The 23,302-nt window shown below is 39.7% G+C and overlaps 2 protein-coding genes across 4 annotated transcripts; both read left to right on the top strand.

Moving 5' to 3' along the window:
* Positions 1-520: 520 nt before the first annotated feature.
* On the top strand, positions 521-7,820 carry RB195_012579 (uncharacterized protein; the record flags this gene model as incomplete). 3 transcript variants are annotated; one of them, XM_064202011.1, is made up of 20 exons in its annotated part: positions 572-661; positions 714-831; positions 992-1,173; positions 1,226-1,350; positions 2,758-2,830; positions 2,948-3,042; positions 3,110-3,217; positions 3,278-3,388; positions 4,262-4,385; positions 4,484-4,570; positions 4,646-4,723; positions 5,298-5,393; positions 5,465-5,563; positions 5,630-5,684; positions 5,741-5,820; positions 7,073-7,179; positions 7,240-7,332; positions 7,390-7,543; positions 7,603-7,725; positions 7,788-7,820. In XM_064202011.1, the coding sequence occupies 20 exons, from the start codon at positions 572-574 to the stop codon at positions 7,818-7,820; spliced, it is 2,031 nt and encodes a 676-aa protein (XP_064057891.1). The 3 variants fall into 3 exon arrangements, with proteins under 3 accessions (XP_013303112.2, XP_064057891.1, XP_064057892.1); XM_064202010.1 differs by lacking the exons at positions 572-661; positions 714-831; positions 992-1,173; positions 1,226-1,350; positions 2,758-2,830 and having other exon boundaries at positions 3,011-3,042; positions 5,630-5,675; XM_013447658.2 differs by lacking the exons at positions 2,758-2,830; positions 2,948-3,042; positions 3,110-3,217; ... (11 more) ...; positions 7,603-7,725; positions 7,788-7,820 and having other exon boundaries at positions 521-661; positions 1,226-1,351.
* An 809-nt stretch (positions 7,821-8,629) lies between these two features.
* On the top strand, positions 8,630-22,023 carry RB195_012578 (uncharacterized protein; the record flags this gene model as incomplete). The annotated part of the gene is made up of 25 exons (XM_013447656.2): positions 8,630-8,673; positions 11,380-11,518; positions 11,582-11,705; positions 11,779-11,922; positions 11,993-12,098; positions 12,424-12,508; positions 12,745-12,855; positions 12,927-13,025; positions 13,518-13,652; positions 14,630-14,783; positions 15,168-15,288; positions 16,192-16,338; positions 16,854-16,972; positions 17,026-17,215; positions 17,268-17,376; positions 18,049-18,188; positions 18,251-18,417; positions 19,015-19,085; positions 19,188-19,321; positions 19,393-19,526; positions 20,317-20,432; positions 20,486-20,551; positions 20,609-20,720; positions 21,191-21,317; positions 21,894-22,023. 25 exons carry the CDS (start codon positions 8,630-8,632, stop codon positions 22,021-22,023), a joined length of 3,024 nt encoding a protein of 1,007 aa, XP_013303110.2.
* Between the last annotated feature and the right edge of the window lie 1,279 nt (positions 22,024-23,302).

Here is a 23,302-nt window from a genome sequence, read left to right as displayed (position 1 = left end):
AACCAATGAGCATGATGCTGAGGAGATTGGTGCGTGTTCAAGGGTGCGCGTTCTAACGTACCTCGGAGGAATTGAAGAGATTCCCAGGCCGTTTTTTAGGACGACTATGGGAGCGGGAACCTGTCCGTCTCCTTATTCTACAACCCTAACTCCCTGGTGTTTCCGTACCACGTCAATTTCATAACATTCCTACTTTTAGTCAGATGTCTCCTGTGTCACACGCACCCACAGCCAGCACTGAACGATTTCCAAGATTAAATGCTCCATGGCCACGTATCCGATTCGACTGGCGCGCGTAATTTAAAACAGGCGCGAAATGAATTCTTGTTTCTCTCATTGCTCACGCAAGTGGATTTGGCTTCTTGTTCGTCGGTGTGGTTCTTCTTATTTATTCGAGTTTTTTGTCCAACATGGAAAGCAGCATGTTGTGAAGTAGTTTCTTTGAAATACTTCCTTCCACCTCTTCTGCAACATAACCCTAGAATTGCTGACTTGTATTCTGAACTGCTCTTCCGATTCTATGCTTCCTTTCAAACGAATAGAGTGTGCTCTTTTCCGCTTCTCTTCGAGAATGGCAACGTTGTCTATTCATAATGAAAATGTTGATGCTAGTGGTGACACTGTAGAATGCAAGAAGCCCAAAATGGATGATCAAGAAGAGGTTGGAAGTTTTTGTTCCTTGGTGATTCATCCTTAAATTGAGTAGCTTTCAGCGTCTCACAGTTCGTTTTGTGAAGCTGAACCCTGACGCACAGACTCCAGTGTACGGCTCTGCTGCTGCTGCTGGCGCTGATTTACACAGTGCGGAAGATTGCGTAGTTCCCGCTCATGGTGAGCGCCTTCTCCAGAGTTTTATCTGCTGGTTTGCTTTCATTTTTCTTTCCGATGGGATAAGATACCACCTGAACAACTTCGGAGTTTGCGTGGTTCGATGATATGAGAACAGGGCAACCTTTAGGAGCTTCTCGCGTTTTCAGTCCTATTGTTTTAGGTAAGTTGTGTGTCTCGACCGGACTTCAACTTGAACTTCCATTCGGATACTACGGTCGAGTTGCACCTCGTTCTGGTCTTGCATCAAAGAATTTCATCGATGTTGGCGCCGGAGTTGTCGACAGTGACTATCGGGGTGAACTGAAGGTGCTGTTGTTCAATTTTGGATCGACTGATTTCCAGGTAATCAGCTTCTCTTTTCTACTACTTCTTTATAATGTATTTTTCATTGTAGGTTAAAAAAGGTGATCGAATCGCTCAAATCATCTGTGAGCGCATCGGCCACTGCACCTTCACTGAGTGTGAGTCGCTCACTGACACTAAGAGAGGCGCTGGTGGTTTCGGGTCTACTGGAAAGTAGTAGTGCTCGTTCGATATACACGGCAGATATTGATAGCCGTTTCTTTTCAACCCAGTTCGCATTGTTCATTAGATATGACAAAGCATTGATCTCTGTACGGTGGTATACCTTTCGTTTTAGATAAGTAGACTGTTGAGTTTTTGACTTACCTGTTGCAAACTGCGAGTAAATGTAATGAATAGTGCTTTGGATGCTTATTAGCTGTGTTCATTATTTGTTGTTAATTTAATTTTCTAAGTCTTTTAACTATGGAGATTGCAATGCCTTTCATACGCAAGGAAGGTTTTCTACTTCACACCAGAGACAGCTAATAATTACTCATGAAAATAACCGGATGTTTGTTTAAAATTAAGAATAGAATGGTTTAATGTGTCTTATTACGAAATGTCTAATATTCCAAGAATGATTGGCTTCCTTTGAGGATTCAAGTGAAAAAGTCTGGTAAGGACCGTGTAATGTTCGTTTCATTGACGGAAAAAGAGTAGATGGATCTTGAGAGAAAGACATAGAATTGTCCCAAGAATTTTATGTTAGGGGTTTCCATCACAAGAACAGGAGTATGTGAGGGATGGACACATAAATTTCGAAACTATTGAGCTACAATGCAGTGCTTACCAAAGGAAAAAAGCAATAGTGCTTCCGAACAAGAAACTATGCGAGGGCATACCGTAGACTAGGAATCGAGGCACTAGTCGGATGACATTGGCGAGCCTATTCGCTGCTTTTATGAAGAGTTATTTCGTTCTTTTACTTTTGTAATACATATATTGGGAGCGATTAGTAGAACGGAACTAATAATGTAGCAATCAGTTTGAAATCATGAGCCGGGTTAACGTATAGGGCGGGTGTTATGCAGTCGGTAAGAGGTTTGGACAGTGATTGCACATCGACAAACCTCCTCAGTCACAGCTAAGATTAAAATTCCTCCGTGGTTGATGAATACATTTTTGTCTGGGGCATAAAAGCATGTAAAGTGTCTGGCATTGATAAATCCGCCCCCACGTTCATTTCAATCTAGAATCGTTTGAGATTTACGAATGTGTAATTAGCCTTACAATGACTTGCAGGGCTAGTCGATGGTGTCAAGCCAGTGTTTTTATCCTCCCAGACAAGTCTGGTACCAATTTATCGACCCGGCTGGATGAAAGACTTGGTGATCACTGAGGGGGGGATCAAACCTTCGATCGATTGTGCGTGCAGTGGAACTTCTTATCGACTGCGCTACACCCATCCATTGTCTTGAGGATACAAATACTGAATCGACACATTGGCTCGCACCCGAAAGTCATTGCTAGGCGGCACGCGCGTCTATAAAACATCAAGCGGTTCTGAATTGAAGTCGAACGCTTAGACGCATCCTCATAGGAATTGATCAACACCGTACATTCCGTCCTTTACCCTTTTAGCGAAACTTCCTATCCCACCAAACTGTTCCTCTCAACGCCGATATGGCCTACGTACCCGCTGGCGCGCTCTGTGGTTAGTTAGCGCTCGAGTGACTGAAGATTTTCAAAATTTCTCGTCACCTCTCTTACTATTTAAAGTTCTTTTGTTACATATGTGGTGTCCTTTTCCATTGTTCTACCGTGTATTCAGAATTTGTTGACTCACTGGGACTCCTTAGCTGCCATAAAATTGTTGCAAAATTTTGGAAGGAAAATGGTTGCGAACTCTTCGAAAAAAGAAGAGAAGTTGGTTGTATTCTTTGTGTTGCTACTTGGTCTTTCCTGCTTTTCTGTGCGATGATTCGCTTCTCAGATCTTCTTTGTCAAAACGCTCTGGAGGCAACGTTTTATTCAAGTCTAAATCAAACGTGAAGGAGAGCGAAAGGATCGCAAGAATGAAAGCTGCGCGGGAAATGTATAGGTTCGAACCTACCTCGTGGTGATTTTAAGTCGACGTCTGGGTCTACAACTCGATTTGCAGCAAATTATCAAAGGAAAGATCTCTGAAGCATCCAGATGTGAGCTCAAAACCTGGAGCTAAGAAACATCCTGAAACAATTGGCAATAACGATAAGGAAAATGAGCCACTCAGGTGTGTCATCGCAGATAACTGGAATGTCTATTTTATTGTTCCTGGCAGAACAAGTCTTGTGCCATGGTGGAGTGATCATTTCCTCTAAATGAACTCCAATCAAAAAGCGCATGTTCAACTGGACGGTTTTTTTTGTGTATCAAAGCAATTCAAGTGCGAAAAAGCTTGATAGGTTTATCAAAGTACCAACCCTACCATGACTTCAAGGGTCAGCCAAATGACCACTGTAGTATTTTCCGAGTCAATGTTTTTTTTAAATGTCAAACAAGTCTCACACCAATTTGTCAATTCCGGGCATAAAAATATTAGTTGCATAGGATAGCGTCGAACCACCGACTGTGCAATCGCAACGGAATCTCTTACCACCACGCGTGGATGTTTTTGGAACAAAAAAGATATAATCATGATGACCTCTCTTCAAATGTTTTTCTTCGGTGAACTAAGCGTATGTGTGGATGTGGTCTAAATTTGACTTATGATTAACAGCGTTGGCGTCCTATAAAGTATGAACATATTACATAAGATAACGAAGACATTGAATTTGTTGAATTTCAATCTAATTTAGTAAGTCAGATGCTTGTAAGATGATTTTGACTTTGGAGGTTTTCTTCAGGGCATATGGATAGATTTTGCTCCTTTCGCATTCTTAATTCGTTAATTTTTTCGAATAAGACTTTCCAGTAAATGTGTAATAATTAATTGGACCACTGAAATTGCTGTTTAAAATGGAAGGGAGATTCTGTTTTATCTTCGGCGCACGTAAGTGTGATTTTTTCTGCCAATAAATCATTCATAACCTCCATTCCCCTTTCAAGAAATAATGAAAAACATACCAAATACTAAGTTAACCCGACCACGGATTTAATATTTCAGCACCGAGAATACGTCAAGCCCCTCGAGAGCTTTTGTATTCAAACCAATGGCATCCTCGATGGACATGATTCGCAATAATCGGATTCGTGTTCCTAATACTCGTCGAGCAAGTTCTATAGCCGGGGTCAGGAAGAACTTCGAATATTAAGTTTTTCAAAGCTTTTCCCACAGTCTATGCAAATTATTAAAGTTCTGACTGTTTCTAATGTCATTTTTGCTTAGGGAAGACTACTAGGTCCAAGACCTAGCCTCCTTCCTCTTGGGATCAATGTTTTCGACACAAACGTGAGTATTACTGACAAACAGAAGGTAATTCATTTCTTATTCTTTTAACCTACACTTTCTGTGTTGTCGTTGAGTTGCATTTTATATCATAAGTGATAGGTTCGTGATTTCGTGGCAGGCCGTCTCAATACTGGAACTACACCGAAAAAAACTGCTTCATGTTCTTTTGATTTTGATGTAAGTCATTTGTTTTCTCAGTACTTGTTGAAGTGTTACTTATGTTTCCTTTCCAACTTAAATCTGAGTTTGGATTAAATGACCTCATAGCTTGTTCGCTTTTAAGTGATCCCTTTTAACATCTCCACTAAACGAAACGTCTAAGAACTGCTGTATTTTTTTTTTTTAAAAACATAATCATTTACTGCTGCGACGGTGTGCCATCACAAACTTCAACTTTCGTTGTCTCGGATCCTCGCTTTTATTTTTCTAAGTGGAATAAATTTTCCTACAGCTGACAACTTGTTGATACTGCTTCATTCACCCATATCTAGAAGATGTTACCAAATCAAGCATTCCAACAGTATTCTTTGAGTTTCATCTTCATAACTGTGACGGATGAGCACAGAATCCTAGAGTTGTAACCTATTATGGTCAATACTCTGACGTCGGAAGAATGCTGTTTTCAGCATTTCAGGATACTTCGGAACATAGTAGATGTAACGAAGTCAGTCAAGCAAACAAGACTAAAATCGGTTGATTTACGGGGTCATCAAATGGAATGCTTCCAGTTTTGCAACGAATTGTATTCCAGCCTCAGTCAGAGCAACTTTCCGCTCGTGGTTCAAGATCAGTCCGTTTTCGCGTGGAAGCAACAATTACTGAACAGAGAGAATCAGGAAGCGATGAGGTAGACTTTCCATCCAGAAAAGATGTTTTAATTCATTTACCTTGTTCACTCCATTTGAGAATATTATTCAGATGCTAAGAGCGGATTTACAACACGAGTCGATCCCGTGTCAACCACGTACAGACCAGTCCATTCCGGTTCCACAGTCTATTTTAAAAAGCAAAAACAAGGTTACCGTTTTATTATCTAATTGTGCTTCTCACTATATGTTTTTATTGAGCCTCCTTCTTTTTCAGAGACCTATATTCCGGAAACCATCACCTCCTGTAACGCCGATAAGCGGTTCGGCTGGTAATTTTTGCTTTTTGTTCTGATTCATTACACCCTGAATTATTACTTACTTTCAGCATCCCCAGCCACGAATCGTAGAGGGAGTTTGCGTAAGCGGAGCGGTCCCGTTACAGATCCACATTCGACTCGGTTCCAGGTGCGTCCATTTGGTCTACTTTGTGCAGTGCTCGTATTGTAGTGGCCAATGTGCATTGTGAGCTCGTATTGTAGTGTGCATTGTGAGATTCTTTAATTAGACAATGTTAGAACTACATTAGCTTATCACATTTGTCGCTACTCTGCTGATGTTTGCAAAAACTCATACTTCCACTGTTTACGTGATTTAAACACGGCACACTATGAATTTGAAGTGATGAGGGAATCTGCGGGAAAGTTAGGGATGGACTTGTAAGACTACAGGATCCGGGGAGGGTCCGCTCATCTATTCCTAAAAAAACGGCCTGGGAACCGCTTTGGTTCCTACGAGGTGCGTTAGAACGAGCCTCTATGTACACTTTCTGGTCTCATCAGCCGTCTATTCTTCAAGATACAAAGTCCTTGCTAATCACTGTGTAGGCTCCACTCGCGTTCATGATTCTCGAACGAATTTAAAGTCTTATGTGTTGGCGCACCCCAAAGGAACAACGTCATGCATTTTATGCTTCATATATTCTTAATGCAACAGATAGAAACGAAGGATGGGTAGACGAGGTCATAGGAATTCATAAGGGTCGACAAGATGAACCTAGATGTACAATGAAGGCTGCGCTTCTTTGCTCTTTTTCCAGTTTCTTGACGGGACCTTCTCAGATGAGTGTAGCCTAATTCAGCTGTCTTACATCGCTTCTTTTGCTTCAGGCCCCCTGCACCCACGAAGGATTTGATGTTGAATACGGCTGCTAAAAGGGCATAGGTCACGGGTAATGAGACTGCTCTTGCATTGTGGGAGTAAAGTCTAGAACTATCTCTGTAACAAGTAGTGATCGTATCGCTTTGGTTCAAGATCAAAACAGTTCGAAATAAAACCGCCTTTCCTGAGTCATCATATCATCATGTATCTGAGTCGAAGAAACTACGCTGTAGATCACTGATCACAAAAACATTTGAAAACTCATTGCCGAAGCTGCAGGGAATCCTGCCTAGTGTTAGGAACTTTGTCACCTGTATGTGTGTGATTTGTGTAAAACGTATTAATTATCTATCTACATATAATAGCTGGTTAATCTTCATGCTAAACTTTTTCCTTTGTTCGTCATTTATGCTTTAACACTCTTTGATACCTCGTCAGAATACCGAAGTTTCTTTTCTGTGGTAAAATATGGTTGCAAAATTTCAGTGCTGATGAAGGTTTTTCAACCTTTGGATAATGTAATAATGATAATGTGCATTCCTTCTTAGTATGTCTTCAGCTATCGTTCGCATCTACAACTAGTGACGAATCGAGTTCCGTTCCCGTAGTTTCAGAAGCTCGAGCTACCGGTGAACAACAAGAGAATAACTTCTCGAAAGCTTACACGTAAAGCACCGCACTAATATCCGTTGTTTTGAAGTCCTCATTTTTAACTTTCTCATTTAGTGCTCTTTTCAACATGAAATATGAGCAATGGAAGGAAGTGGAGCCTATAATGCTTGATGAGTTGATTGAAATGCTAGAAGATACCAGGCAAAGGTGTGTCAACGTGGAAATTGTCTTTCAGTTGAGTGTGCTAACCTTTTCAATCTTCAGAATCCAGAATGATGCAGCTTTGATGCCATGTGATTCCTCGCTATCACTTATTTCACTACCTGATGAAGTAGTTCCTCACAAGACGCAGAAAAAAGGATTTCGCAGAGTCACTCCCAGAGGAAATCCTCCCAGCACTGATCTACAAGCCAATCAGGTAATCAAATTGCCTTGCCACGAGGAAGATTTTTCAAGTGGATACAATGCGCACTATAGGAAGTCATGCTCATAAATGAATCTGCACAACGGCTAGGAATTGCATCACCCGCTCGATCAGTGCGCTCTTCACAGCGCTTACGTCTGAAGGATCCTGTATCATCTGCGTTAGGTGGCGACTCAGTGAGTATAGTGTTTACAGTTGTAAATGAATCGTAACGCGCTTGTACTTTTCTATTTTACAGCCGTTCTACCCCATTAGTTCGCCTTTCTTCTAACGTTCCCATTGATGAGGTGGTCCCTTCCTTCTTCTGGTCTCTAGGAATTGTCGAAGTCTGCGATCCGAAATATCGTTTCATATGCATTTCGGTTTATGCAATCTTTTTCTCACAGGAATTAAACTCTGCATGTTATTTTCATTTTTCTTCCAAGTTCTGGCTCCTGAACACAGTTGCGTAGATATAGTTACTAAATTTTTACAACTTCTTTAAAAATTCATGTTTTAGCCAGAAGAGATAGCTTCTACTACTTTTACGCTACCATTGCTATTCCATTCTATTTCCATCCACAACTATAATCTTTCACCTGAAATTTCTCTGAATGCTGCCTTTTATTTTATCTCTCATTGTATGCATACTGTACATCTTCTGACTGTAAATAATTATTGGTGTCCGTAGCATGTGCTAAACTTAACTGTCTAAAATATCACATTTTATGCTACTGAGATGTCAATAACTTCAATGTTCTATTGATGTGTATATTACGCATCTAAATTTCCACATGCATCTGCATCCAAGACTTCGTTCACTACTAGTTTTATTTATTACTGAAATCTTCCTTTTTCTCCTGGTGCAACACTTTATCGTCTTTTGCTGGGGTTTTTTCTTTTACAATTTTCCGTTTTGTTTAATATCACATATAAAACTATTGTCATCAACAATAAACAAATGATATATGACCACTCTGTTTTCTTCCGTTCCCCTCGTCAAATATCAAAAGTTACCAAGCTCTAATCTTTGGTATAATTTTCATAATTGTTTCTCATGTGAGGCTATGTTGCAGATTAAGATTATCTACCTCAGCCCTCATGGGGCTTTTTTCTTCGTCATCTCTTGCATGTGCTAAGAGACGGTATGTTTTGCTTCATAATTATTCTACACTTTGTGTGCTTATTTGAGCGAAGAAATACTAACATCCTGGATAGAAGGCATAGAAGTAACATCCTGTACTACAGTCATAAAATACACGCAAAAATTTTTGGTGGAAACGAAAGGTTTGATGATACCGAACTGTGAAAGTGGGTGGAATTCTCTTCTCTTTTCTTCTTTTTGATGTCGTATTACCGAAGTCTTTCTTGTTCCGATCTTCGATTTGATAGATGGAGCCCAATTAGCATAGATGCAACGTCCTGTACCACAGTTGTCCAGTGGATTTTTTCATATCTTTCGTGGCTCTTGTCCAACGATTGTCATATTGGGTCAAGAACAAATTCCTGAATAAAATTCTATATTTCAACCACTCATGTATTCGCTTACAATGAGGTCTCAATCTTATGTAATAGATGGTAGCTGGAAGGAGCCGAGTCTGGAGAACAGACAGCACAGAGTACCACCTCCTATCTGAGTTCTGCAATTTTCTGTTAGAGCTTGGCTGGCGGCTTCGTAACATGGGAACGTGCTGTCTTCAAGTAGACAGACAGTGTCGTGCTTGAGACGCCTGACCGAAAAGCTGATACCATTGATGAACCGTGTTGTCCGCAGCGGTTGTTGTTCGGTGTGGTGCCTAGGTTGGAACTCAGATATTTTTCGTTGCGTTGCACTGATAAGTGAACTCTTATATGTCGTCCAAAGGTAATGCTTCGAGAACATTCTATCATATTCTAGTATTGAATTATTCTAATTAGCTTCTAAGAAAAGCTAGAAAAAAGAAAATTCTACTCACGGCTCTTTCCTGAGGCCAATAAAACACATCGATTATCATGCAAGATTTACCGCCAAATCATCCTCTGTGCCTCCAAGAGTTTGAATAGAGTGAAAAATGTTTACTTTGGTTCACGCATATATAATCATGTCATAACGATCATATAGATTGGTTTCTTCAATTGAGCCGGACACGAGGTTGTTGCTGCAATCCTGTATTCGTGGCTAACGGTTCGGGAATATCGCCTTCTCCAGGGCCTGAAAGGGTGCAATCGAAAGTGATTTATCCAATCAAACGGCTTATTCACCCAACAAAGAAGCCCCTAAGTTCACTGTTACATGTACATGAGAACATCGTACCTTAGGATTGGATCACTATCTTGGCACTACTAGATACCTGTTGTGAGGCGCGCAATCAAATATCAGCCTTGAATAGAGCGCGAATTCCCGCGTAATGCAGAGGGACTCCTCTTTGCGATTGATCTTTGGGCCCTTGGAGTGGATCCAAAAAGCCTCCTGAGCCTAGCGCGCCGCAATATTATGTTCGCGCGCCAAATCGTGATCTTAACTTCAAAATCTTCTCCGTTATGACGCCGCACCTTATGACCACCTAATGCATTGGAGTCACATAATTTCTTTTTGCTGTCCAGCTGTTCTTTGATTCGAATACATACTGGTCTAGTTGTCTGTCCTATGTATTCCCCACCACACTGCACACAGGAAAAAATAAAAAGGGCCTAATAAATTGTGCATCTCACTGTTCTTGTGTCCATTCGAACTTGTCTGTTACAACAACACAAATAAGTGTTTTCTTGAAAAGGGTAATCCACTTTAATCTTTAATTTAATCGGTCTGAGGAATATGCACCCATTAAGCAATTAACAGAATGTGCTGTGATAGATCGAGATAGATGTGATCTCTGACCGTATTGAGCAAAATTCGAAATTCTTTTTGGTTTTACGATATCCCGATTTCTTCGAATTGTAAAAACTGTGCAAAATTCCTGATAAATCAGACTGCAGGACTATCTTCAACCACTGAGATCTTCACTGGATAACTTTTGCAGCATCTGTTTCTGTTGCCATCAGAACGCTGCTAGGTGCATCATCTGATAGCTTCATTAATAATTTTCTAAATGGATTTTCCAAGTGACCATCTTAGACAGATCTAAAATAAGCTTTCTTCTTTTTTGAGAGAGATCAGAGCAATACTCTTCTTATTAAATAAATTAAATTCTGCACCACCTGCTTCCACGATGAGTTCGGCGTTTTTTCTAAAGTGGATGATCTATTGCGTGTTTTTTTTCCTTAAAAAAGCTGTTGCCACCCTCTATGATGTTTTTTCCCGTCTTTCTCCTTTTTTGATTAGCTTTTGTACTCTCTACAAGTTGGAAAACCTATTGTTCAACTTCGTTCCGTTCGATTGTTTGCAAGGAAATGAGAACTTTATGTCACAATTGAGTTCAGTTTTTGGCCCCACGCGTTTTTTTCTTCACTGTAGCAATAGATTCGTTGAGTTTCGATGTCATTTCTCAGTGAGTTGTATCACTCTTCACACTTATGCTTGTAGGGCTGGAAGAATTAACTTCTCTTTCGTGCAATAGATACGGAATCATATCAAATTACTGCTCATCCATTATCCTCTTCGGCTATGGTAAAAAAAAAACAATGCAACTCTTTCGCTGCATCGTTCTACAGTTTGTTGTTGAGGTTCGGAGGAGGTCCTTGAGGCGAAGTGCAAATATTTATATCAAGACATTTTTCAAAAGACCAGTGATAATTAATGCTTGGAGAGTACAAAATAAGAATAGCTGATTCTTTTTGTCCAATTTGTTTTCTGTGTCACAGCGAATAGAAGCGAAGTGTGATTGTCTGCATGAGTTGTGTCTCGCACACATCGTGATGATTTTCATTTATAGTTGTGCGCTTTTGATACGGTTCAAGACTACTGTGCCTCATCCCTTCTCTTCTACCTCCAGCACGGATTTCACCATAGCTGATGACGACAGACTTATAAACAGAAATGATTTTAGAGGAGTGCCGGCGCGGAATGAAAAAGTATGTCTCACCCGGATAACATCTTATAGAGAGTTCGCCCAAAACTACCTGCTACCATTTTAGAAGAAGCGTTCGCGGCTTCCGGAGACGGTTTTATCCGGAATGCAAGAGAGTTTGCGGCGAAATTACCGAGTGCCTGCTAGTACTGTGTTTCTCGATGTAGTAAGAAGGATGGAGGAGGACGATGGTGAGCAGAATCGCATTTTCGATACACTTTTTTGAACTCTGGCCTTTGGTATTCGTATATTGAAGTGTTTGAGAATCACTCGTTTCAACGTTACGGCGTTCATCGGATAGATGGTTACCAATGATTCTCCGCTCATGTGGAAAAGCCATTTCTAACATTCCAAAAGAATCACGTCAACAAATTCTGGCTCGCTTTTGGAAACAGTTGGAACTCAAAGGTATAATGATCACTGTTTTGTTTTGTAAATACCTATTCCTTTTCTCAGCACTTACATTCTTTTACAACAGAAATTCCTATCGGTATATTGTCGATTAATGCGATGTTATGCTCGATGCTAGAGAATGACTCGCACTTCTCTTCAAAAGATGTTTTGGAGGATGTTGAAACTAAAAGGTATTCCAGACTGACTGCCATATTAGATAAAGCTTGATGATGCCTCAAGCTATTAGCTGCTCTCTCTGAGTCTCTTCCGGTTATAAGTACGAATTGGAAGCAAAAACGCATGAGCACTGAGCCTCACTAGCTTTTCTTCTTTTTTATTTTCTTTGCTCTCTCCGGACATTGAAAATTTTGGAGTCATGTGTGTCTCTGCATGTCATGTGTGTCCTCAAACTATCGTTCCGCCCAAGTACAAGTACTTTTGCTGTTTTTGTGAAGTAATTCCATCTACTTGCGCTTACTTGGCGTCTTAAGGAAGATCCTGCTTTATTTTGTTCAGGGGACTGGAACCTGATCAAGAAACGTTTGAGCTGCTTCTTAATAATCTTGCTCGACAAGGAGACACTGAAGGGTGTCGGGCTATGGTAGGTGTGCTCTTGTCTTTTGCTTTTCGTTTTAGTCTATCTTTAGGTCTCATTCCACGATGAAACAGTCTAAATTTTCTAAAACAATAGTCAAACACATTTTCAAAATAATAAGCCTTCATCATGTGAATAACCACAAGATGGATTGAGCATCGATTGCGAAATCAGTGGCCACCGTAATAAGAAAAACGAATGGTCGAGTAAAGTGATCACTGACGAAATCTCCATGTTTTTAGGTCTATGAAATGGCCAAACGTGGATTCATCGTGAATCGTGCTTGTAATGATGCACTAGTCTATTGTTTTGCTGTTAGAGGACATCATGCGAAAGCGGATTCGTTGGCAGAGGTCACAATTTCCTCCCATTAATCCTCTTCTTCCTTAATGAATTTAATCCTTTCTTTCACTCATATTTTTAGCAAGCGATGGGTAAGTATGGCGTTGATGCAGTAGCCAGTGCACAGGGTGTTTGTGCGAAAGCTGCAGCTTCTCGTGCAGACCTGAATCGGTTGAGGTCGGTGAGTGTCTAAGCTTTTTGGTGGTATAATGACATTATCCCGTTTTTGGGTTTTTGAGATTAGGTTTCTCACTTGGTTGTGTGTGAGGAAAGATTGATATGCTCAGAGTGAAATGAATATACTTCCCCTACTGTACTGTACCGGATGACCACACCGTGTATCGGTAGGCATGGATTGTTATCGTTCGTTGAATAGTGACTTATACTGAATGAGGTCCAAATATCACTAGGATGAGCAGAAAGTGATCACTTTGTAAAACTCGAGAGTGCTACGATCACTTGATACAAGATTTCTGTCGACATTGTGATCACCTGAAGCAGGATCTGTCAGCATTGTCCAGTGGGTCCCTGGAAAAAATTGAATTGAGAGTCGTTGGTCCAGCAAGTATGGAACAATCCCACGATTCTCATTCCTTTGCTGCTATTTAGAAAAAAAGGTGTAAAAAGTCGCATGCAACAAAAATAGATAGTGTCATATTTTGAATTCTTCAAGGTTTTACGACGCACTGTCATGGGAGAGGAACGAAAGCTCATATTGTCTGTTAACGACATTCTTGAAACCATCTGGTTATTATCGGAAAAGAGCCGAGACGGTGATGGCGCAGAATTCGTCAATCTCACGGAGCAGGTTTGATTGCAAGAATATATTGAAAGGCTTCTGAAGTGACAAAGGAAGAAATCTTATTATATTCTTATTTTCGCATTTAATTCCGTCCTTTAACACTAATAGTTCAACAATTACTCCATTTTCCCTATGTATTTCCGCGAGCTACCGGTTGAACTTTTCAAAATGAGCGTGCATGGCCTCGATCACCTCTTTTTTTTTTTGGTAGAAATTTCCAATATTGGGATGGCTTGAGTCCCAGAAACGAGTGGTAATTCAAACCAACAAATAATTCCTGCAACTTTTTGCTACCAGTTGAACTAAAAGGCAGCACAGCACGAATCTGGTAAAGGAATCCGCGGAAAAAGCTAGATATAGGGTTGTAGATTGCGAAATCCGGGGTGGTTCCGTTCATCTCTCCTTTATCGTCGTAAAAAAGGGCGTCTTCCGCACTGCTTTTTTTTACGATTTCAATTACAGCGAGCCCCTTTTGTGCACGCACCGCATCCACGTGCGAGCGGTCAAAGATTAATGAGGTCTCCTCACCAGCGTATTCAAGTAGAACCAATGAACAGGCTTCTGATAGTACCGAAACGTGTACATAGAGGCCCGTTCTAACGTACCTCGTAGGAACTAAAGCGGTTCCCACACCGTTTTTTACGACGATTAGGGGTAAATGAGCGGAACCATCCCAGATTCCGGGATCTACAAAACCGTCCTTGAACAGACGTTCAAAACATCTATAAGATTCCCGATTCCATGTCTTCTTATTCAGATATTTGCGAAAAACCTCTTACATGTATTTTATTAGTAATTCTGACTCGCGAATTATTTTTATTTTATTTATTTTAATAGCATTTGTACAATCATATAAAAGTTCCCATTTTGTTACAGTTGCTTTTTTCTATAGCCTTCACAAAATCTTCGTTCTGAGAGGGTGCAAATTGTTTTTTCTTTTTTCGTGTGTAATTTTCTTTTAACTCATATACCCTCATTTTTAGATGCTGAACCACACATCCCGAGGTCCAGGTTTCTTCCGCCTTCTAATAAGAGAAGTTGAAAGGCATATATGTCATCAGCATTATTACACTGCAGTAGCACTATTGGAAGATACAAATAGAATATCGGACTGTTTAAAAAATCAACAAAAGTTTTGTGAGTGGAAATCATTTATTCACCCACTTATGGTGCTGCACTAGTCCAAGTTATATAAATTATGAAACTTTTTTTTTCTTTTTACTCCTGCTCTAACTTGGGTGGTTTTTTTAAGAAGAATGCTTGGAGTGAAGTTTTTTTTCTTCATTTAAGTCCCTTTGGTGGTTCAAATTGAACTTGTAAAGCAGTGGCGAGTTTTCAAATCAAATCCGTTCTATCCGACCTTTCTATCCGAACCGAGGGTGAAATTTGAGTGACGAACTCAATGCTTCATATTTCAATGGTTCACCATGAAACGATACCCAGTCAAACCTATTTGATTTTGAGGACTTTTTTATCCCACAAAATACGTGTGTTTTAATTTCCTTCAAAATTTTGTTTCAGTGTTCTTAAACCAAATGATCGGTCAGCTCAGTCGACAAATAATTCGTAATGAGGTGAATGTGGTGAAGATGAATGATATAGCCAACAGAGTAGTTGCAGTCTTCAAAAACTATCAAAATGCGTAAGTGATCGTGTTACCTGTATTTTTCCTTTCCTCATTTGTAAGGAAACAATTCTCTCAGTTTTTTTCACCAAATTATGTACTACTGTGAAGCACCGACTTTGTACCGATACCAGACTATGGTGACGAAAATTATTTCACTTACTTTACGTAATCAGAGAGCTGGTGTTAGCGCCTCACATGGTTACCCGCATCTTCGCCGAGGCGTATCGTTATTGAATACAGCTCTGCCCGATTTTCTCATTCACAGCGCATACAGAATCCATCCATTCGTCGCTGTTCCATCGCCTGCGAGAATTGTTGTCTCACATGAACGGCCTGTTGACACGATGCGTCTTGAGTACCTTCGGCTCGGCTCCTTCGTAACAACACTCCGTTTCATAGCGCTGTACTCCGGGAGTACATCGCTATGAAACGGAGTGTTGTTACGAAGGATCCCACTTCCCCCCCCCTTGGTGCTTGTTTGGGCCGAGCTTTGGCGGCGTGTTGGACTACGGCGCCTTTTTGCAACATCTTTCTGGCTTCCGCCATATAACTGTTGCAATATTCATATATTCTATCTTTTGCAACTTCGATTAAGTTGCAAAAGATAGAATTTATTTCTTAGCGTTTGTAATCAGATGTAATAGAAATTTGTGCTGCGGAGTTTTTAAAAAAATGATCCAGTTATTTTAACTTTCTTAAGGAGTTATTTTAACGCTTACTGGAGACCTTTTTTATTGCGTCTTGAGCTTCTATTTTTTCATGAACTGCCGGAAATTGGATCAAATATTGGTTTCAAATATTGGGATATTCTGTTTAAGTACAAGCATTTAGAGTACTTAAAAGAGTCTTTTTCTTTGTATAATTTTTCTTTGTATAACACTCGAGGAAGAACATGATTTGCTCTATTCGCGTGTTTAGGCCACGAATTCATGACGATCTACTTTATGCCGTAATCATGTACAAAGAATTCACCATGGATAAAAGAATTGAATATGTTACCGCACTGATTGACATGGTGGATAGAGAGCGAACGAGGCATCATTTGGTGTTGCCTCTTCTTGCAAGGTACGTGCGATACGGAAATGTTGTTACAGAACCAACCGATTTTGTTATATGTTGCTCTGTAATGTTACCTTGATGCGCAAATGTACGACTTTTTTTTAAACAAACTTAGTATGCGAAACAAAACACTGAAATCAACACTATTCGAGACAAATTAGTAGATCATCAACTTCATTAATTGATAAGTTCGACTTTTAATGAACCTCAGCATAGTAAGATTTTGTATTGATTTTTTATGAGCTGTATTCAAGATCAAGATCTATTATTCAGTGTAGTCGCTAAGTTGGTGATTGGAAAAATTGGCATGAAGTTTATCTGTTTAGTTGTAGAGAGGTTGGGTCGTTTAAACTGTGAATTGAATTTCAGGCTCTGAAGAAGGGGATTTTGCCGAAAAGTTGCCCGATAAGAATTATTTAACAACCTCGTGTTACAGCTCGTCAAAAATCAATGCAACTTCAATAATTGATTCCTAGTGATTTGCATCCTTTCATGCACCTACCAAATATTTCTGAATTTAGCACTGATGATGTGGAGGAACGACTAAAAATTATTTTCCGCTGCTCAAATATTGGATACAAGGATCTGTCAGAGCTTGACATTTCCGTATTGTCACATCTTGTGCTGCAACCACTATATGGTGAACCTCCTTTCCTTTTCCTATCCCGGACTTCCCTTTATTTCCTGTTCCAGACAGACAACGAAGTTCTCGCGGAGAACTTTCGAAACTGGACAAAGTTTCCAAGATTCTTAAAAGCTTCGGAAGCACATCTGAATCTGTTTGGCAGACTATGTACTCATGGTGGCAAGAGAAATCTACGGAGGAAAAGCGGATGCCAAATCTGGAAGATGCTCTGCGACCAATGGCGGGGGAACTTCAAGGGTTAGTTGATCCTCGGAAGTTTTCATGAATATTCGAATAACACCATGTGCAGATGGTTGCGACATCACTACACGACCACATTCGAACTGGAAAAGAAGATTTTCAAGCCACCTCCTATTCGAGTTACGTATGAAAGGCTTAAGAAGTATGTGGAAGACAGGGTGAGCTTACAATATTTTCAAATTTGAAAGTGTTTAAGATCATAGTTAACTTGTTCTTCATCGAAGCTACGATATCATTAGAAAAATCACCCATTTTAAACGTTGTTGTAGCAAATTTTGCCAGAAGCAGCGTAGTAGTAGCACATTTCCACAGCTTCTGCACAGTCGTTGGTTCAGAATCAAAGCCAACCATGCCTTTCACCACTCCACACTCGATTAAATTGGTTGAGGTAGAGTTGTAAGATAAGGGTGTAAGATGTCGGTAAGATAAGGGCACTGATTTGATAGATCTGTGCAGGTTCTTGTATAAGTCGCAGCTGCCTTCATAAACTTTGAACGATTCTGAATTGATTTCGATCGATTGACTTCATGCAAAATAAGTAATGTTGGATTTGATGAGATCGATCTTCTGCAGAACATTTGTGAATACGTTCGAAAAGCGGATAAAGTGAAATGCACGGCGTTGATCGTTTTTCAAAAAATGTATCCAGGACGCGGCGAAGAAAAAAACGCGCCCAATTCTACGGCTGAGGAAAAAGCCTCTTTTGCATCTGCAGAGATAAGTTGGATTCAAAAAAAAAATAGAACTTAGAACAAGAATTTAGACAGGGCGGCTAATTCCAATAGTATCTCTATTCATCTTCTTGTAGCACGGGGTTGCTGTTCTTTAAGGATTCGTTGAAAACTCACGCTTTCGTGTCCTCTTACGGCTGGCCTGAAGGCACAAATTTCGAAGAAATCATTCCGGACCTGCTCGGACTGTACTTGGATCATGAAGAATGGATTAATGTACACAAGATGCTTGTCTCCTTGTACGTTTCTAGGAAGTCCTGCTCATATTCTCCTTGCTTTCTACTGTATGTTCCATATTCAGATCTGCTCAATCCAGCAAGTGGCAGAACGCAGAAAATCCATCGTATTCTCCCATAAAAAACTATCATCTGTTGCAAATTCTTCGCAGATTGTCTAATGAGGGTGACGAAATCTCTATACGAAAAATGATCAATTATGCTTATGAACTGCGAAGACTATTTCCTGGAGGTTCGTCAAATTCAAAACTTCTTTCTCCGTGAAATTTCGGCGATGTCGTCAGATTTCTTCAAGTTCTAAAATTAATAAAGTGCCAATGTAATTTTTGCAATTCATAGGCTCTTCTAAATGATGTCAAGTTTAGAAAAAGCTTCAAACTCAAACAAAAATTGTTCATTTCAAATTTATTTTGAGACCTGGAATTTTTATGAAAACTCTTACGCGAATATCTTAAAAAGGTGCTCATCAAGAATTTAACCAGCTGGCTCTAGCATTTTCGTACATTAAGGACAGCGTAGGTGAAAAAATTTTCGACGTTTCGTTCTTAGCGGTGGTAAAAACCATCCTCTATCCATCCAGAAATCAGTCGAATCAGGAGCATCAGGTTAGGTTTTACTACAATTTTTTTGCACCCATGCAAATAATGAAATAGAAACCCGCAACATGAATCCTATCTACGACTTGAAAGTACCCAATATCGGGAATTTCCTAGCAGGTTCCCTTCTAAGCATTTCGTGGATAACTAAGAAAACTGCATGAAACACGATTACTGCGCACATGGATTTTTTTTTGTTGTGATCACACTTGGATATCCTTTTACAATTACAGCAACTGCTAACTACGACACCTTCTTCAATACCTTACACGAGTATAACCGTCTCTTTGGGAAATGCTTTGAGGTGCGTTTCCGTGAAATCCCCAGGAACTAGCCAACTCCTTTTTCTACTTCTTTTCCCTCTACACCTTTCAGGTGGAATGTTTGCAATTTGATTTCGTTCCAGAGACTTCCAAATCCTTCCGTTGAAAAAATAGACGAGTGCATAGATCTATTACGAACGTTGATTAAACTTGAGATTCTCCAGTTACACCCTAACGAAACACTGACTTCAGTGTTCATAGGAAACATCTTAAAGAGGTAAACCAAGTTGTTCCAGCTGTGAGAAAATTTTATTTTTTAAGATTAAATTTCGAGTGCTTACTTTTTAGGCTTGGTTGGGAAGAAGCTGTGAACACATGGATGAAATTCCAGTCCAGTTTGTATTGTTCGAACGGGATTGTTCCCCTGTTACGATACTGTCTCACGCACAAATCGGATAGTTCTAAACGTAACATTCAGTACGGTTCGTTCTATGTTGATACTTTGTGGCTTTATCGTTTTAGAAGCTTATATACCGGTCGCTAATCCGGAGGAAAAACATTACCTTGGATAAACTATACTGTAGTTAATTGGGCTGACCAATCTGTCCGAGCGGCACCAACTCGTTTCCCTTCGATTCAGCATCGTATAGGCTTATGTACGTGCATCTGGTTTATGCAATAACTTGGGAGTTTCCATACGGTGTATTAAGTCAAGTTTTTATTCTTCCAGAGAAATTTAATACTAATTTATTGCTTGGGCGGCTTGGAGCTAGCGACTGTGTAGACGTTGTGAGAGCATCTTTCCACTGCGTTACACCGACCCCACCTGCATTAGCATGCAGTAAATTAGCACATAAACATTATTTTGACTTCAACTAACACCTAGACACTATGAATATTTTAGGATGCAGCTAAAAACTCGAGGTCACTTTGTGTGCGGTTTGAATTTGTTAAATACTAGAGTATGAAATACAGTACACACAGAATACAAATTTTTCTCTGGTACACACCTGAAGGATTCATTATCAGTTGAAGAAAAGAGAATATCGGATGTTTTCTTTGTCGCCTTTTAATTTAGAAGGTAGTAAATTGTTACTGAAAAAGTCATCTGAAAATGTGAATGCTTGAAAATTCGCGCGACTTCTCTGCATTTGTCGCGTATGTGTATCTTTATGGAGTGTATGTGAAGAAAGGAATTGAAAAGGAGTAAAGCTTGGTGAAACTAACCCGACACATCTTTAATAGGCGACTTATTTAACATTCAACTTGCAGTACTTCACAAAGCTCAAAATTTTCTACCACAATCACGTGTTCACTGTCTTTATGCCGCAGTTCTGGTCGCAAAGCGCTGCGAAGACGAGGCTGCCAATTATTTAGAAGAACATAAAGTAAGTGTCCACCAGCTTCTTCTCATAATTTGATAAAATCAGTAGATTTTCAGTCTGAAATCGACCCCCTTGACGCTGTGATGGCTATGCGATACATGAATGCCCTAAGGGCAAAAATTGTGAGTGCTTAATGTACTCTAGACAACATATTTTCTTATGATGTTTGTTGTGTCTAGGTGGACGAAGAGTTTATAAGGCAATTTGCGGAAATATGTCTCAAGCATACAAAGCTCACCAAAGACGTTGAAGCATCTCGGCAAATGCAGGCCGATTGGATGCGATTGTGTGGTAATTATTTCTTTATGTCTAGAATATTTCAAATATAAAAAATCATTAAGAAAATAAATGTAAATTTAAAAAATATCAGACTAGGAAAGTGCTTCGAGATCACCAACATCTCAGGGTTTTTCTGTTCACTATTGTCTCTGTTTTTTCGTCTGGTTTTTTCGTCTTACCATTTATTCGAAGACGAAGTGGAGTAAACAGAAAAATCCGTAATCCGCTCTACCACGTGAGGAGCACGAAGCGGTTTTTTTAAACCCTTTTAGCTCCTATGACGTATATATACGTCATGGAGTGCACTTTTTGCACAGGCGCGGACCAGTTAAGGGGTTAAACGACATTTTACTTCTTGCTACTACATTATGTGTTACTTATTGAAAATAAGTTGAAATACGCATATAACAAAGTTAGCTGCCAGTCCCAATCGTACCTTTCTTGAAAGACATTTATGTTTAAAGTTATGTTGGAACTTTCAGAACAACGTAAATTGGCTCCACTTGCCCTCCGGCTATACGACCTCTTCAAGCGTTATGGCGTCGACCTTCATGATGATGAGAAAGCTCGTCTTTGGAAGATGGTAGGCGAGCACGAAGTTTTGGCGAGGTGATTTTTTTTATTCAATGGGCAAACTAGCTTTAATCTATGTGATCACCATCACCAAAAGTGTCGTAGTTTTCTTTACTATACATATTCACAGGATTTTTGAAAAATAGGAAGAAAAGACAAGGGAAAGAAAGGAGAGACTATAAATATTATCCTTAGTTCTATTTTCCAGTTGAAAACTTTAAGAAAACTACGCTCAAAGAATACCTAAACCTTTGCCGTAGTAGATAAGATGTAGATGTCAAAGAACGCAATAAAAATACCGGAAGAAGGGGAACGGTTTTATCGGAGAATTAAATCGCAGAACTGCAGGTGTCAGTGGTGTGTTTTCACCATTCTTAAGGTTTTATACAATGGATTTTGTTCTAATATAATAAAAAGAAAGTCATTAACTAATAAACTATCTGTCAGCTCTATAAAATTCGATATATACGAAGAAATCCTTCACTCTCCGTAGAGAATGTTCGCTTTTTGGTGATCATACTGTCATGCAAGCCAGATTTCTAATAGCTCCAATTCAGTCTAATTCAATACAGTCGTCCTCACTTATTATCTCTTTGAGTAATTTTTCTTTAGTCGTTGGATCTATGAACCTGAAGGTTTCCTACGAATACAACTGGATGACGAGTTGGTACATAGCACCGATGTCTATCAGATTCAGCAAGTCCTCAAGAATGAGATTTCCGCCATTCAGCCATCAGCGTGACAGGAGCAGAGGATGATCTTTCATACGTTTTTTTTCCTTTTTTTTAAACTCAGCTCAACTGATATAAATCAGTTCTTCGATGACTAACTAGTACATTACGTGATCTCGACTGATCATCCATGTTTCCAATGATGTTAGATCACTGTTCAATCGGATCTGCAGTTTATGTGATTTCAAAGCTTTCTAGGAAATAGCCAAATTGTTACATGCTACTTTGTTGCACGATTTTGTTAGATGTTATTGTTCTTACGTTCGGGTATTCTGCGTGTGTCAGCTTTTAAGCTCGAGATGTCGTTTGAAAATGCTGTTATAATGTTCATAACTATCACTGTAACTACTAATATTGTCATTGTGATGTAACCTTGATTGTATTTGATTCATAGTTCACTCCATTGTAAATTAGGTGCCCAGAACCTTTCTTGTTTGTTACGAAAGTCCATAAAAGATGCTCATACTACCTTGCTGGCAAAAATCACTTTAGAAAAGGATAGCGATCGGTATGAGAACATTGATTCATTCAATTTGCCCAATTTTTCGTTTTGAAAACTTTTCGTCCTCCACTCAAAGCGTGTAAAGCAACAATGTGATCGGTCTTTATTAATGGGTAGCATTTTGTTGTTGTCAAGCTCGTTGGAGTTTGGAAAATCAAAAATATAAGTGATTTATAATCTCAAAGATTTATCCTCATATCTTTACAGAAAGTATTCAAGTAGTGTTCTCTCTGGAATCTAACCTTGTAGATATGTGAGTCCATTTACCTTACGCCTCCTACGACAGGAGCAGGGCAATTTAAAATTAACTTCGCCAAGGAAAATGACGTGAGAATTCTGGAAATACCACCCTTAGATCTCACAATACTGATATGTAATCTTACATTAAGACCGCCTTTGTTCAAATCCTACCAGTGTGGTTTTCCTGTATGGTGGAACGCGTAGTGTCATGGTATCAGTTGTTTATGAGATCATTTACAGATCGTCTTGGGACGATTATTCAGGGAAGCTGGAACGATTATCCGAATAAGGAAGATATAAGTGGGCTCTTGAAAACAAAACCTTCCTTTCATCTTTGAGCTCTCCACAGATTATGTCGTCAAAACAGCGGAATATATGTTGAAGTGCCGATCCTACCGTAAAAATCCGAGGTCGCAACTCACAGAATACTGAGTAGTACTATACTGAACTTTCGGATGACTTCCGCAATTCGTAGAATGAGCAGAGGTTGAGTGCGCTGCGTACGCAACGAACTAGCTTGTACCAGTACCCGTGAGGGTTCTGACCTG

The sequence above is a fragment of the Necator americanus genome, chromosome V (genome assembly GCF_031761385.1).
Source record: "Necator americanus strain Aroian chromosome V, whole genome shotgun sequence".
Taxonomy (NCBI): Eukaryota; Metazoa; Nematoda; class Chromadorea; order Rhabditida; family Ancylostomatidae; genus Necator; species Necator americanus.
Note: the sequence above shows the minus strand (reverse complement) of the source record. Positions and strands in the feature narration are given on the sequence as shown.